The 17,065-nt window shown below is 43.5% G+C and overlaps 2 protein-coding genes across 12 annotated transcripts in view; both read right to left on the bottom strand.

The window, feature by feature from the left end:
- Window positions 1-17,065, bottom strand: part of NRG1 (neuregulin 1) — a 173,918-nt gene that overhangs the window by 97,453 nt on the left and 59,400 nt on the right. For 3 of the 11 annotated variants that reach the window (XM_085568094.1, XM_021534810.4, XM_085568095.1), the window contains exon 1: window positions 811-1,512. The exons of 5 other annotated variants lie outside the window; for them this stretch is intronic. In XM_085568094.1, the coding sequence (XP_085424220.1) occupies window positions 811-1,438 (628 nt within the window). In that variant the 5' untranslated portion in view covers window positions 1,439-1,512. Of the gene's footprint in view, window positions 1-810; window positions 1,548-1,937; window positions 2,078-17,065 lie in introns of those variants that run through there. 3 more of the 11 variants (XM_021534809.4, XM_021534808.4, XM_085568096.1) reach the window with 3 other exon arrangements.
- LOC144248186 (uncharacterized) lies at window positions 1,896-2,057 on the bottom strand. The gene has a single exon (XM_077790066.1). The coding sequence runs from the start codon at window positions 2,055-2,057 to the stop codon at window positions 1,896-1,898; it is 162 nt and encodes a 53-aa protein (XP_077646192.1).

The following is a 17,065-nucleotide window of genomic DNA, read 5'->3' as shown; positions in this document are numbered from 1 at the left end:
AATGTCAAAGAAATGGCACTTGAGTAATGCAGTATTTTGATGCTTTATGATCACTACTAAGAAAATAATACAGATACCTGTTTTTGTTTGTTTTTATAATGAACGAAGTCTAATTTGGAAATTGACTCTTTCTACATCAGCAAGAATGCGTTCCTGAAATGCCTCACAAAAGGCAGTAAGGCAACATATGAGAAACAAGTTAAACAAGAAGCAGCTCCTAGAGATAGAGAAAGGCACAGAGAAATGTATGCTTTTCTCTTAAGAGAAAGATCGTAAGTTAGATGCTAAAGTAATAGTTCCCGGTTTCTAATTGCTTCAAATCTACTGTCACTTTTTCTCACTGTTCTGAGAGTTTCATGAGGATGACAGGGATATTTGCCAGCCACAGACTTCAGGAAGGATGCACCAGAAATGCTCTGTAGGCAAGGCAAAGAACACACATGGAAGATCCAGCACAGGAGACAAAGCCAATTTATAAGGACAATACACTATGTGTAACAGCCATCAGATAAACCCTTGAAACAAATCACATACTTCCCTACAAGTGGATGCAGAGAAAAAGGCAGTACTAGCCCTTTACAGACATCCCAGATGAAGTCCTGCACATGACAGAATTAAGTTCTGAGGATTCTAGATGCTGCTCTCAGAAGACAACCCATGCTATATCTCTCTTAGCATGCTTAAGCTCTGCAAGTCAATCACATGTCCTCCTTGTAGACAGTCAGGGAACAGTTAAGTGCCTTTTTTTTTTTTTCTGCAAAGGGGGAAAAAAAACCCAAAAACCCAAAGAAACACATAATTTTTACTTACAAAGTTTTGGAGCAGTTTGGAGATTGGTTTCTGTTGCTTGTGCCTGAGATGCTGTGGTAGGCTCCAGGGCGGGTGGTGACAGCGAAGGTGCGACAGAGGACAACAACCCAACATCTAGGATGCGGTTATATAGAGAAGGCTGGAGGAATGGTTTGGAGGGTACAAGTGAGCTGTCACTGTGCACTGTCACTTCAGCCTTGCTCTTGGGGCTAGGTACGAGGAAGGGTGAGGCATACACCTCCGAAGGCACCCAGGCAGACAGAGCTGTAGGATCCACAGCACTCTTTGGGTCTTGTCCTATCCTCCCGGGGTCAAGGTGGGTAGGAGAGTCATACTCAAAAATCTTGTCCACAAAGACCCACTTGAGGCCAGCAATGCAGAGGCAAAGGCTAAGCAGGCAAGCCAAGATAGGGGCGATGCAGATCTTTTCAGAGTTGAGGCAGCCCTTCAGTCGCTCGGCCTCCAGGCACGCACAGCAGGTTGCGGCAAGGCCTGCTATCCCCTGGACCCTCCTGTCCTCTCTTTGGGTCCCCGGCATGTTCTCCTCATCCGGGAGCCCGTTGAGGGACGCGTCAGGGCTCAGCTGAGCTGAGGGGCTGGGGAAAGTGTCGGCAGCTACTTCAGACATGTTTAAGCATCAGCTCTCAAACAGCTCACCTCCAAAAGGCCTTAACTCTATCACAGTCCATTACTGTGAGACACAGACAAAAAGAGACGGTAGTAATAGTCACAGTGCTCTGCAAAAATCACAGAGTGGGAGTCAATAAAAGGACGAAGCTCAGCAACATCATCCAAACTGAGAGAGGAGTAACGCACAGGAAAAATTAGACTCCCCCCCACCCCAGTCCCTGTGTCCCCAAGCCCTCTGTTACTGTCTCTGCTTCTCTGGAGTGAGAATAGCTTTGCAATTACTGAGCTCCTGTTTGCTAGCCACTTTTATAATTCCTTAAACGCCTCTCAAGCAATTTCAGCTCTTCTTCAGGGGGAAGAAACATTCCCCCAAAAGCAAGCACAACAAAACAAAATAGGGGTAAGGAGGGTCAATGAGATAAAGAAAACCACAAACACTGAACAAACTGACCAGATTAAGTAAACCAGTAGCCCAGAGCGAAAGGCAAGACTCTCACCTTGAGCATCTGAGGCTGGTATCTGCTTAGACGAGGAAAACAATTGTCATGCGGTAGAAGGAGCAAAAGCAAAATCTCTAACAACAGCGGCAACGGCAGAAGTGACAGTAGCAGCAGCATCCTGTCGTGTTACAGCGGCGGCTGAAAGAGGCTGAATCATTACAGAGCAGCAGGTGCTCGCTGTCTGAGCATCACTGCAAACAATATCATTACAGAGAGGTTTGAAAGCAAGAGCGATGCCAAGACGGTGGTAACTCCCTTTATCTCCCCTCCCTCTTTGTCCTCCTTGAGCGCTCATTCACTTTCCTCCGTTCCCCCCCGCCCCGCTCCCCCAGCCCCCTCGCAGCCTGTTTCCCTGATGTGCGGACTCGCTCCTTCCTCCCCTACCCCACCCCCCGCACTCTGCAGGCTGCTCTGAGTGAAATCAGTACACACAGCAACGCAGGACTGTCAGTGACTTCCTATTTTATCCAATTAGGAGGAATAAAGGCCATCAAATCAAAGGGAGGGAGCGGACAGGAGTTGCTCACCCACCCACTCCCTCTCTCCAGGCAAAGCGCGGCCAGAGGCAGCGGCGGCCATCGATGGCAAAGTCCTCCAGCAGGGACTGAGATCGGTGGGAGCTCTTTGGGTTGGACTGGGCTCGCTCAGTCTGATATTCAATCTCTCCCAGGGGGAAAACCTCTTTCCAGAAGCAGTTTCTCCCTGCCTGACACCTAGAGACAGCTCTTCTTTCCAAGCTCCTGAGTAAGTTTTATTTCCTAGGAATAGGGCTGGAATGCATCTTAGATCAAGCAGAGTAAATAAAAAACACCAATCCATTCCCATCTCTGATAAATTTTCATTCGAGTTGTTGCAAGGAGATTTGCTTTTTTTAAAATTCTATTTCCCAACCTCCTTTCCCGACCCATTTCTAAACCCAAAAAACCCCAGACTTCACAGTAAAGTCAGTTCCTGAATGCACTTTTCAAGAGCTCACATGTTGCTAGACTAGATCCTCACTCACCTTACACTAAAAAAATAAAATTAAAAAAAAATCAAACTATTTTATTTATTATTATTATTATTATTATTATTATTATTATTATTATTATTAAAGGCTTGCACTTCATTAAATTTGGCTGTCATTTCTCACCTTTACTAATACAAAACACTACAATTTCCACCAGTGCAGTATAATACAGGGGTAAATCAACAGTCCAGTTAACATAATGAAAGTAAGACTAGAATCAGATCTATTCCCAGTCTCTTTTGTCTCTCACAGAAAAATACACCCATGTAACAATAAAGACATGTATGAAAGGCAAGGTGCTTATAATACAATTTCCAGGTCCTTGAACTTAATTAAAACATTTGCATTGAAATTTTGCTGGTGAGACTCCCCCTTTCTCTTTAGTATAGATGGCTGCAGGATGCATAAGGAAACAAAGAATCAAGTGCTAAAAATTGCCCTGAACTAATTTTTGCTGGTGTCTTGTTTAGGCACATGAAAGGTAAATTCCTCTGTAGTTACCTATTTTTGATGGTGTCAAAAGAGGCATCTGGCTCTACCCATGCTCTCTCTCTGCCTCCAACTCCACTCCCATCTCAGCCCCCCTTCCATGAGAACATTAGTAACAGTCGCATGGAAAAGACTTATCAAAATCTCAATGAATCCCATAGTGTTTTTACAGACTGTCATGTCAAGGACTAATTGATGGATGTCTGATCACAAAGCTTCCTGTGAGGCGGTCCGTAGCCAACTGAAGTAATCACAATGCTACTACAACCAAGTGCTTGGAGCATTTACCTTAAAGCACAGCCAGTGATAACACTCTCTGAAGGAATGTAAAAAGATAAATCATCTTACAATCTAGCCTACATTACCACTGAAGTGTCTGGTCCTTAGGTTAATGATGTGATCAGCAACCTCAGACAGAAAGAACAGCTTGCACTGCATATTTACATATATGGCTTCTCTTATTACAAAGCACATGTTCTCTTTTGCTGGTAATACCCTGCATCAGTGCAGCCTCTCTCGAGTATCTCAAAACCTATTTCAAACAGCACTAACAACACAAAGTGTACAAAGTGTAAAAAAACAGCAGAATTGCTGTGACAGGTGCGTTGGTCTGTGGCTACAAGTAAAGCACGGTTTCTAGAGAAAGGATGTACCTTTCATTTGATTAAATCTAGGAAAACCAGACACACTCTTGCACACCCAAGTTGTTCCTCAAGTGTGAAGCTACAGCATCACTCTTCAAAGTGGAGTGCAAGCTGAGAACCAGCTGGGAATATTCTATTCATTGCACAGATGAGATACTACAGCATCTAAGTGCTTGGCAGAATTTTTTTTTTTTAAATTACTTTCCTTCTTTATCCATGTTTAATTTTCAACCTTCCTATTTCCAGTAAGAGAATTTTCCATGCTGACACGTCTCTCAGCCTGTGTTTAATCCCCAGTCCTGTCCGCATCTTCCTGCACTGGTCTTCCTGGCAAACTGCCTGTGTTCAATCTCCAGTAATCTTCATGACCCTCCATTCTATCTACACTTATCTGCTCTCCTTTAAACTATGTGATACGGCAAGATGTGGCTCACATCTTGCTGGTGCTGTGCTGAACAGAAACGAACGTGGAGGCCCTGCACCTTTCTTACCAGGGTTGCCACGAAGTTAAACCGAACACGCAGAACACCACACAGCTGGACAGAGGGATGGCATGCTATTTGCACGGGGGATGCACACAGGGAAATTGACATTTCCTCTGCATGTGGGGGCATCGCTCCCTTTCTCACCCTGCTGCCGCAGGGCTTTTCTCACCCTGGCTGCCCCAGCCCGGCTGGCTGAACTGAGGATGGAGCGCATCTCTCTCCCCGACTTTTCCTCCTCCACCAGCCGGCCCAGCCCGCCCGCAGCAGCTCCGCCCGGCAGGCGGGAGGGAGGCAGGCAGGAGGGATGCAGGAGGCAGGCAGGGGGGATGCAGGAGGCAGGCAGGGGGGATGCAGGAGGCAGGCAGGGGGGATGCAGGAGGCAGGCAGGAGGGATGCAGGAGGCAGGCAGGGGGGATGCAGGAGGCAGGCAGGGGGGATGCAGGAGGCAGGCAGGGGGGATGCAGGAGGCAGGCAGGGGGGATGCAGGAGGCAGGCAGGGGGGATGCAGGAGGCGGGCAGGGGGGATGCAGGAGGCGGGCAGGGGGGATGCAGGAGGCAGGCAGGCACACCCGCACGGCTCCCGGCCGCAGCGTGCCCGTGCTCCCTGGCTCCCGGCCAGGCTGCAGTGCCCTGCTCCGCTGCGGGTCCCTTCCCCCGCCGCACCTCCAGCCCTGGCGCGCAGCCCGCCTGCCTCAGCATCACGCAGCCGGCTGTGCCCAGACCTCCTCCCCCTCCTCCCCCTCCGCAGGGAAGCCTGCAGAGCTGCTTCAGCCCCCCAGCTCCGCAGGGGCTCCGGGGCTTGCGGCGAGGAGAGCGGGGCGGCTCCCGGCGCGCTGTCCCCGCCTGCGGCGGCTCCCGCTGTTCCCCGAGGAGAAGGACGAAAGCGGGCGCTGAATCATCGCCCCGACAGCTTCCCCGGCCCCGCTCCACAGGTGGCCAAAGCCAGGGCCAGAACACAGCCTGCCTGCCATGCTGCAATCCTGTACCTTACGGGCTGGCTCCTCCCGGCATCTTTTGGAGCAAAATTAAACCCCGTGTGCTCAGCCGCATCAGGGTGGGCACGGGAGCACGTTACTTTCTCGAGGCTGCGCTAAAAGCTGATTGATGATGGTCTCTCACTTAGGGTCTGGAGATAAAAGTATAAACTGAATAATTCCCCTTACCCTCAAAGAAATGCAGAAATGTTTTATACTGCAGCTGCAGGCTTGAGCTTTTTATATTTCTGTAGTGACAAGCTAGCAGTGGCGTGCTGTGCTCAAACACGGATTCTGCCCCGGCTGAAGATGAGTGGCTGAGAAGAGTCAGCAACTGGCTCATTGGAAGGGAGGCCTGGAAGAAATCGAGTGGGAGCATGACCTTGAAGGTAACAAAGTTTTACTGGGGTAGCCCATTGGTGGTATATACAGCAGGATAAGGCAAGAAATTACTTGCCGGTTTGCAGTAAGGTTAGCTTCATGTGCAAAGCTTTATTCCTGATTCCTACATAGCCTGGATCTCTTTGGCTTAGAGGAAAATGCAGGGTGAGTCTACACTAATGAAGCTGATCTCTGACTGAGATTTGGATTCCTGCCAAATAACAGGTTGAAAGCCTTAGAAAACTGTAGTTTCGTTTCATGGACTGTTTTTGCAAAGAATCAGGTGGGTTTTTTTGTGGTGTTTTTTTTTTTTTTTTTTTTTTTTTTTTTTTTTTTTAAAGTTTAACTCCCAAAAGGCTCAAGGAAATAACACAAAACACCAGTTTTATGGGTACTTGTCATGGTTTGACCCTGGCGCAATGCCAGTGTCCCCATGAAAATACACCCTCCCCAGATGAGTGCTGTGAGATGTGATCAGGAACAGAGCAGAGCATGCTCAAGCTTAAAAAAAAAAGGAAAGAACTTTATTAAACTACTACTATGGTAAAAGACACACCCTGAATCCAGAATGAAAACATTCCTCTTCCCCCCACCCAAACTCCAACAAACCACAGTGAGACACAACTTGGACCATCAATCAAGTTACCACCCTTCAGATAATCAGTACTCAGCCCAGACTCCTCTCTCCCTTGCACCACAGACCCCCAGAAAACCGAATCTCCTGTGTTTCCATGTCACACATGGCACTGCCTGCAGAAAATCTGCCATCGTGACATCCTCCTTTCCATGTACAGTGCTCTCACCACTGTGCATGGACTGAAACTGCTCATAGGGCTCCTTTTAAGGATGCTTTGCCAAGGACCAAAGAACAACAGTTTCTCAATTTGGGACAACAGACCCCCCCCCCATTTTCTCCTCCCCTGGGTCTCGAGAACAGAGATTTTCTTCTACCCTGAAGACTGACGGCACCACCACACCCTCCTCATCTTCCTCTGTTCACTCCACTCCTGTCATTCTCTTGGCTCCAACCATTGCACCCCTCTAAAAATGTAGCCTCTGTTGCAGGAGAAATTGGTTCAGTCTGTGGCTATACATGGAAAGTCCACAAGACCACTCCATCATCTCCTCCCACCTAGGATTTCTTCTTCTAACATCTCAGGCCGCAGGCTGTCTCCTCTTTCAGATCAAGGAGGATTAATGTTTCACAAAGCTTTCTTTATCCAGAAAAGGGTTAGAAGTCTCGGGCTCCCAGGACAGCTGGAATCTCGGCTGCCCAGAACTCCCATGGCTGGGCACCTTCCCCCAACCCTGCCTCACTTTCTCCTCCACGGGCACTGCCGGCACACAATCCCGAATTTCCAGGGTTTTAGCACAGGCTCGCTGTCTGTCTATCTCTGCTGGGGGGAACAGACAAAGACATCTCCGGTTTTCTCCACCCTCCCGTCCATCCCGGTTCCAGTCCCTTCACCCCCTGGCCGACCTCTCCAGGCTTACGGCTTCCCCTCCCACACCCAGCCTGTGGCTGGGCAGGAGAGGCCTGAACTCTTCCCTGAACAGAGCAAAAGAGAGTTTTCCCTGGGAATTCTCTGCTTTTAACCCCCTGTGTTCTCAGAGGCATATCCATGTCTTCAGTGGCCACACCAGGTGTCAATATCCAAACCTGACCACTGATTGGTTTGACCCCAGCTTCCTGAGAATACTCACTTCCCTGTCAAGCCATGACAGTACTAAAGGGAAATAGACTTTATATTACCAAACTGCAGAGGACTATTTTCTCTGGCCAGACACAAAGATGTGAATAGGTGTGTGATTATGACCGACATTGTCCTGCAAACTAGAGCGCAAGTAGCTTTTAACTCAGCTGACCTTTCAGTCATACCATAAGACCCAAACGTGTTGAAAGTTCTGGAAAGTAGGCTTGGTGAGTCATTCTCATGGAAGCCAATGGATTTCAATCTTTCTCCTTTAAATAAAGTCTCAATAGTCCACAAAAAGATTCCCTAAGAAATATCTACTGTCTTGCAACTGCTGGGACATCAGAAAATTAAAATACCTCTTCACAAGTGGTTATTCATGGCTCTGCTGTATGACAGCTTAAGAAAGAATACTCAGAGGACCATACATCAATGTAGAACAAGTGATATGCACCCCCTCCCCCAGACGACCCCTTTCCTTGAAGAACATGCCCATTCTTCAGTAAGAAGCAACCAGCAGCATGCAGCACCAACTGCTCCATCATGTGTTTGATTGCACCCTTTTTCTACCATACACTGAGAAATTAAAAGCATTGTAACGAAGAATCTAAGAAGGAAAAAAGTGCATGTTCATTAAGAAGAGATTGATGAAGAAGATAAAAGGATCACTTTTTATTGATTGCACTTTCTTCAAATTAAATAAGTGCTCTATATAAAGATGGAGTGACCCAAAGCGAGTGATCAGGCCCAATGAGTGACATCACTGCCAGCAGTCATGGTGTGGGCCACTACACGTGGTAGAAAATGATTCATTTATTCATCCTTTCAATGTTTCACCAATCTCCCTTCCATAATCCATTTCCCTTGGACTCATGCCAGCATTCTTTGAGTCCTTCCAAAAGCCCTTACTAGGAACCTCATCTCTCAGCTCAAATGGCACAAGAAGAAAACTTCATTTTGCTTTTATACAACCCTGTCACTGAACTCCAAATGTTAAAAGGGACAGACTGTCACTCGCACACAGATATCCTATTTTTCAGCTGATGTAAAGCAAATGCAACATAGATGATAGTGCTGTTTTTGTGCTTCTGCCCATTTCCATCATCTTCTTCCTTTTGTTTTAAACCCTCTGCCCATTTGCAGCCATATGAGTGAGGACATGAAGCATCAAGCCTCTAAGAAAAGGCAAGAAAAGATGAACAACAAAAATGAGCACATATTCATGAAGAGACATGAAGCTAAATATGTCAGTGTCAGCAGAATCATTAGTGTGCTTAATTTGGTTGGTATAAAGGATTGCTATGAAAAGACCCCCTACCCTCAGACAGCACTGAAGATGGGGATATGAAGAAGCTATTCTAATCTTCTTTGTACCCTCAAGCCAAACCAAGTATATTGGATGCTGGTGTGTCAGAAGGAGGTCCTCATGCTAGTAAATTACTTGGAAATGTCTGAAGAACAGTATACAAACAGCAGTGATTCTGAAAATGTTTGGGAGAGCTCGTGCTGCCTCTGTAGCAGTATTTTCTGTATTGGCATCACATGTACACATTTACACCAAGCATTTACAAGCTGTGTCTTCCAGAAACAGTGATTTGAAAAAAAAAAACAACACAACTACAATGGCTGTTCTAAGAAAAGTATATACTTAAAATAGCTACAGCCAGTAGCTGAAACTGAAAACTGACATAAAATGGGCTCTTATTTCAGGGGAGCTAAAAAGGTGTTCTGAGTCTTTTCAAAATCTTCAAATGAAATGTAAGACAATGAGTTTCTTTCATCCTATTCTAAAGCAGAGTTAGCGGCACTACACCAGACACAGAAATAGGACATGAAAACATGCATGTCAGGGTTTTCATCAATGGCACTGACTCATTTCTCCAGCCTCTGCTAAGTCACAAAACTGGGATGGGCCCCACCACTGTTCAGGCTAATGGTAATTATGTCTACCATGTGGTAAAGGAACATTTAAGGGGTGCAAAGACGAGTAATGCACTCTGCTAGGCTCTTTTGCCTGAGGGCAGAAACAGACAGAGAAAGTCCATGTGCAATTCAGATGGTTTTTTATTTGTTTGCTTGGAGGTTGTTTTTTTTTTCCCAGGTCTGACACCCCCTTCATTCTGTCACTGCAATTTCCAGCATACCTACTGGGGCCAATGCAATTATTTATTTTCACACTGTGGCAGTGAGCTGGAGCAGCAGTGAGGTCATGAGGTTCAGGCTTGGTCATTTACTCCCACCTGCCTTAGTATTGCACTCCTGCTTTTGAACCACTTTATTCAGACAGAAAAAAATTCCTCATGGGTATTCATAGGACAGTGGCAATACTGCTATTTTGCACAGGGGCTCAGCTACGCAGGATTTTGTGCTGTCAGCCTTTGTATTCACAGTGCTCTGACTACTGGCAGAGTCACTGGACAATGATAATTTGAGTCAAGGTCCTGAAAAACCTTGAACCAAGGGATTCCTTCCTCATTTATACCCAGTTAATAAAATACTTAAATGTGCATGGAGTTAAACAAGTGGTGAAATGCCTTCCTGATCTGAGATGGGCCACATCATATATCTAAGTGCCTTTTTGAATCACAGCCTAATTCAGGAATTGAGAAGGCATTTTTGGAGCACAGTGCAGTAGTTTAATGATAAGCAGTTTGGGTGGCAATATCATAATTTTAATTGTCTCTCCTTTCTTTTTACTTCTTCTGTTCTGTCACTTGCACTAATGCAGAGTTAACACTAACATTGTTCAGCCCTAATTCTCATACTGGTCCTGTAAGTGCCTATATATCTATATATGTCCTAGGCTGGAAGGAAGAGAATAGGACCATGATCCAGAGGCCTGAAGTCTTGATTTGTTTTCTCTCAAAAGGCTTTGCATAGTGAAACCATGACCCAAAGTGCTTCCTGAATCTGGGCTTAATTTAGGCAGAGGCTCGTAGAAGGTCCCAACAGGATACACATCACTCTGAAATAATCTGACTGTACTTACTGCACCTTTTTAATTTTTATTTTTTATAAATAGAATTATTTTTGTACCTACACGTATTCTCAACAGCTGCTGTTTAAATCTTAAGGCACCACACTTTATTTCACTTTTTAATATTCTAACCACTCATGGAATTTTTCATAGAGTAACTCTTTACTATATGTGTATTCAATAGTTTTGCTGTTAGAAAAGCAAAAAGAAGTCAAAGACATGAAGCCGCCTCCTGTATGGAAGAATTTTTGTATAATTAAATAAAAATGTATTAATGATAGGACATTAACATATTTGTGGCTTGGACTTTTAAAGTACATCTTAACGTACATCTTACAGTAAAGTTATACTTCAAGAATCTCCAAATTTCAGAATTTTGCATGCAGAAAATATTATGATTTCACCTCAAGAGCTGGTTTGTTTAGCAACTTTCTACAAATACATCTAAATAATGAAATTAATCCATCTTATCCTAAATTGAGATATTAATTCAATTACACTTGTTAGGTTCAGTTGCCTGATTATAAACAATTAGCACAGTTCATATGTCCACTGTTTGAAACACATAATCAATGAGATATTTATAACTGCAAAAATTCAGCAATTATAAAAACAGCAGGTCTCATAATGCCTCAGAATCTTACTACCTAGTACCATTTAATATTTAAAGTTTAATATTCTTTCTTAGTGCATTCAGAAGGCTATAGAAGGCATGAATCACTCCTTTGGAATTGGCTGGAAAACTGTCAGCTTCCAGCAAATTAAGGATATTTAGGACAAAGGATATTTTTTGTTCAGTAATGAGTTTTGAGTAGTCTAATCAAATATGCTTTTATTACAGAGCTAAGTTTTAAGTGCAAAGCTTAACGTGTCACATCTTTATCACTTCTGCACTCAGGCTCTTTTTTTGTGCTCTATATGGTCTAGAAGAAAAGCAAAACTTTCATCTTCCAGAAATCAATTGATTTAAGGTAGTTAACTTTTCTCACACAGAGGACTTCAATGTTAGTGCATCAGGCTGAGTCTTGTTAAGAGCAAGAGAGGAAACCAGCAAAGAGAAAACTCTGAAACCTCAAAGATATGTTCATTTCCCTGATGCAGTTCAAAGCTACAGAGCAGACTCTGTGCTGCAGACACTGAGCAGACCATTGAACAACCTAGAGATGAAGCTTCACAGGCAGTGATAGGGCTGATACACACATACATATGTATTAGAATGAGTTTATAACTATAATTTCATTTGAAGGATTCATTATTCCTGCAGCATTTCCTGCATTCACACTGCAGGTCATGTCCACTGGGGGTGCATTATGTGTGCCTGTGTTTCACTGCAGAGGCTGCAGAGTGACATTACAGACACAGAATGGAGAGGACAGACTGTCTTCTTCCTCCTTCTTGAGAGTGTCTAAGGAATAAATGCATTTACTCTGAAATATTATATGAAAAGGCGGTCCAGAGAGGCAGGGCTAAGGTCATCCTGTATTCTGTGTTCCCAGCCAAGCTCATCCAAATTAGCATCAAGAGGGAAAGTCAAATAAAACAGAGCTGTCTTCATGCACACCATCATAGGTATGCTCTGCCTGTGGTGGAATAGTGGCTGCAAAGTGGACAAGGGAAGCCTACAGGGCTCCAAGAGAAAGAAAATGGCACTTTGTGACTTTGGCCTGTATGCACATAGATTAGATGAAATAGAGTCCCTAAATCCCTTTCTTATCAGGGCCACAGTTTGAAGCCAGACCTTATAAAACTCTCCAATTCCTTCAGAAATTTGCTTTTGCAAAGATGGAGTCAAATATGATCCCATCGTCTTGTAAGCAAGATTCCATCCTACTCAGCTATGGAAATGGTGAGTATCTAATAAATGCTTCCTCTTGAGAGCTCTTGCTTAAACTCTTTATACTGCTTAACTGTTGCTTAACTCCAATTAAATTAAAAGCTGCCAAAGGGCAGGAAAAAACTCTCAATGTTCCTAATTTCACACTAAATCCTTTGTCCTTCCTCAGGGTTTCCAAATAAAGAACAGTATTTTAACAATTTTGCACATGCTAGAGGAGAAAACAAGGATGTGACCAAAATAGATTCCATTCTAAAGGCACCAGCTCTACAGGACAAAGACCAAGCTCCCAAGGATGGACCAGGCTGACACCCATTCATGGGCAAAACATTTCTACTTATTCCAGAAGCCTTCAGCTTAGTTAAGGAACGAAATGACAAGGTGTCTTGAAATTTGAACTCCTTTTGCTCTGAAGAATAGAGATCATGCTCCTGCTTCACTGATGGATTTGAAATGATTCTCTGGAGGCCTTGTTACTAACACTTGAAAGATATGTGAAATTTGGTAAATTGCATTCGTTTCCTTAATCAGGCATCAGTTCCTGCTTTCATCAGGAAAGCAGCCCTGCGCAGCTGCATGGAGTTCACTCCTTGAGACTGCCTTGAAGAATACAATATGACTAAAATCTAACCAAGTGAACTGAAAAGAATTACAATGTTTTGGCCTGCATTGCTAAGTATGTGCTAGTAACACTACACAGTGCAGGTGTGAGCAGACAATACACTTCCTTTTCTAAGCTAGCCTGCTTAAGAAGTGCTAGCATTATCCCAACAGTAACTATTAGGGTTAGACATGGGCTAATTAAAAACCTATGCAGCTGGGGTCTTGTCAGCATGAATAATTACTTATATCTGTTTCCACCACCTTCCTTCCCCACCTCCATCTTCTTTCCTCCTCTAACAAAAAAAAAACCAACCAAAAAACCAAAAAACCAAAACCAAACAAACAAAAAAAAGAGCAATCTCCGTGCATGTATGTAATTACAGGAAACATTATGCATTATTGATGTGGCTGCAGCAGACAGAAAGTTCAGGTTTACTGCTTACCAGCATAGAGGTAAGTTGTAGCTACTGGCAACAGTCAGCTTGCCCTTGCATTAGGTACTGAGACAGTTTCCAAGAGATCCAGCTGAAGAGGCTACAGAATACCAGCTATTTGGAAAAGCACACAAGTTGGAAGGAATGATGAATGTGAATCTATCACTGAGATGGAAAACAATGGACAACCTGTAAGAATTATTTCAGGAAAAATTAACTTGCGACAATAAGGTCGTGCATTTTCTTTGATCCATGAATGGGATTATGTTCAAAAGCAATTACATGAGCTGGCAGTCTACAGAGGCTGGGCAGGGAGGAAACAGGTACAGATTAAGATGAAGCACCCCAAATAAAGGCCTTTATGATGCCTTTTTCCTACCAAAACAACAGTGTTCACAGTGAGCTGGACAAAGTATGCATGTATGTCCTGTAATTTCAAGGAATATTGGACAAATCAGGCCACAAGTGCTCACTTCCTGGCATACCAGTGACCTATGATTACAGACATGTATCTGTCAAACTGGTAGCTGTACATTAATGCTGAAGAAATGCCTTTCAGATTTTATTTTCTGTTGCTCTGTACAACATGTTATGGTGCACAGAACATGGATACAGAGCCAGAACTGAAATGAAGGCTTAGAAAAGCAGAAACATACCGCGTGACTTGAACAAGTAATAGACTTACAGATTAGACACATGGATTAAAGACACAGACACTAATTAAGACCTGCTTCCCCAGCAGGACACCTTTGCGCAGTTTCAACCTGGTCACAGTTTCTTCTTCCCCTCCTCAAGGGGTTCCTTCTTTGTACAAAATCTGTAACTGCTCTTGATGAAGTGCCTAAAATGTAAAAATTATAAAAAGCAGCAAGGAGCTGTCCTAAAGCTGAAGAGTCAGAAGCTTCTCCCACAGACTGCTAACAGATCTCATGGATTTGAAGGATCTGCCAAAAAACCTCAACTAGACTCCCTGCCCAATAGGTCAGGGGGAGGCCTCTGGTCTGCATTCAGAACCAAAGGACTAGCTAGCATGGAATTTGGTACACATGCAATGCTAAACCTTTGTTATCCCAGGTCACTTGTGAGTCACTGAACAAGCGCTGCAAAGGATTTTCAGGACCCCACCATTTGGGCTGGAGTCCCTCACTTCTCCCTGCTATCTGCCAGAACCTCCCGAGTGGCTTCATGCCAAATTTTTATTCTTCCCACAGTGGGAACAGTTGGTCATAATGGAGATTAGGGTAAAAAACACTGCAGTCTTGCCTTTGTAGATGACTTTCTCTGGTTTGAGTGGTAACAGTTGACTGTGACCTTTTCAGCTACGCACAGCCATTGACTATTTCAGTACTGAAGACAGGCTTTTTAATACCACTGTGGGGAAGAGTGCTCAGATGACACAGAAATCCTCTGGTAATTATTTGGGCTAATCCTATTAGGAAAGAAAGGCTTTCAATTGCAAAAGCAACAAAAAAACCTCCCAGAGAAGGAGCCCACCACTTCAAATTAAATCAACATGCCCATCCAAGTCCAGGATAGCCTGATTATTATTGTACATAAGAAAGATTGTGTTAACTGAAATTAAAAAATATTTAACATTTTAAGAAGTTTATTTAAAATTCTTCAAATGCATTTGAAATACCTACAAATTCAAGAGACTGCTTCTCTGCTTGTATTTTATTTGCACTTGACTAGACCACAGTTCTACTTGTATATTTTGCAAGTAAGACTTTTACAGAATGGCATAATTTTATGTGAATTTTGTTTAAGCTCCAAATTTATGCTATAAGAGAGGATACAATTTACAATCCCAAATTTTTCTGTTATTTTAGTGCTGTGGTACCATGACAGTGGTAGAATTAACTCTTTCATGGGCTCATCAGAAATTCAGCTAGAGTGTTTAAAATGACAGTAACTTGATTTACTGAGCAATAAGAGGAATTATTCTTCTCTGGCCACCAGCCAAACAAGCAATCTTTTAATAAGGCATGTGCAGTCACTGCATTTCCTTTATGAGGGAGGGAAAAAAAAAAAAAGGAAGCCAGTAAAAAAAAAAAAATTAAAAAATTATACTCAGGCACTTAAAATGGACCTAAATTGGTAAACAGGCAGATCCAACCATGTGGCCTTGGACATTTTCCACACCTGTAACTGTATGTGTCTCTCCTCCATTCCTTACCCTAGAGGGTCCTGGATGAACCAGGATCCTGCTCAGATCCTTCTGCAATCACAGACTTCACCCAAGGTGTTAATAGAAGTTTTGGTTGTATTTTAAAATAACCTATCATGGCTACCCTTTTCCCTGCCTTGGGAATCTTCTTTCTCTCCTGAGATCACACTTTCATGTGTGACATGACAGACTGTTTTAGGAAGAACTTCTACATTCCTCTTGCTGAAGGAAGTCTCCAATTTTGCAGGGAATAATGATACATTTTTAACATCAGAGATGTGAATGTCACTGAAGATTTTTTTGAAGACTTAATGAACAGAGAAGACACATGGTGAACACTCTCACATAAAAATAGTAGGTGCATTTAGATGATCATAGTTTAATGCTTTTCTTTATTCTTTTTTTTTTTTTTTCTTTCCCTTCCTTACAACTTTGAGGAAGCTCCTCAAAGGCAGGATCAAGGAGATGGACAGACATAGAGACAACTTCCCATGCTCCATCTTAGTCATCTTCAGCTGGCTGTCTGCCTGGTTTCCCCAGGCTACCTCTGGCTTCCCCACACTCAGCACATGATCTTGGAACAACCTTTGGCAATTGATTGGATTAATACTCACAATAAATAAATTTGGTTTTGAGACATCAAAAGTCTTCCTGGGCATCCACTGGGGTTTCTGCACATGAATTTCAGAATTCAGGGGGTGGTCTCTCAGAAGCCCAACTGCTGGTCTGGGATTCCCAGCCTACATTCATACTAGTCCTAAGGCATATCCTTAAGTCCACTCAGGAAATTTTTCCTCTGGCCAGTGTCTTGTTAACATCCAATTGCTAGACAGTCTTTTTAGAGAAGATTAACATGTCCTTGTGACTGTTGCCCCTGTGATATCTTTTTGCATTTGCAGATGTACAACCTCCCTCAAGTTAGAAAAAATCTAAGCAGGATTGTATATCCATTAAAGACTGGGAAAGAAAGACTGTTTGATGCCTGACCAGCAGCACCCATTGTGTTTACCCAGAGCACGAGTGTGAGAATGCAGGAGAAAGAGGCAGATGCTTTGTGGGACCTCTCTCCAATAATTTAGCAAATATACTAGTAACTGCAAGACTTCTTTACAGCCTTTCACATAATGAAAACACAGCAAAATATTTTTGTAAGTGGAGGGAAATATTTTCATAAGTGGTAAGAGAATGTGAGAATATTTAATAAAAGCTAGGGCCATCTGAAAAGTACATTGCTGCTGTCAGTAATTAATGCATGAGTTATACAACTCAAGTAACTAATTTTGAGCCTGTGTTCTTTTTGTAGAGCTGTCTTTCTAGTTGAGATCAAACACACTGTTTAGTGAATGAATCCCTGTCCCCTTCCCTTTTCCCCACAAACATTCCTATTAAAACATCTACATTTTCTTATAGTAACATTATGCATTGTGCCTGAAA

The sequence above is a fragment of the Lonchura striata genome, chromosome Z (genome assembly GCF_050655825.1).
Source record: "Lonchura striata isolate lonStrDom1 chromosome Z, ASM5065582v1, whole genome shotgun sequence".
Taxonomy (NCBI): Eukaryota; Metazoa; Chordata; class Aves; order Passeriformes; family Estrildidae; genus Lonchura; species Lonchura striata.
Note: the sequence above shows the minus strand (reverse complement) of the source record. Positions and strands in the feature narration are given on the sequence as shown.

Coding starts and splice junctions, on each gene's coding strand:
- LOC144248186 (XM_077790066.1), bottom strand. CDS start 2,057: ATGCTGCTGCTACTGTCACTTCTGCCGTTGCCGCTGTTGTTAGAGATT.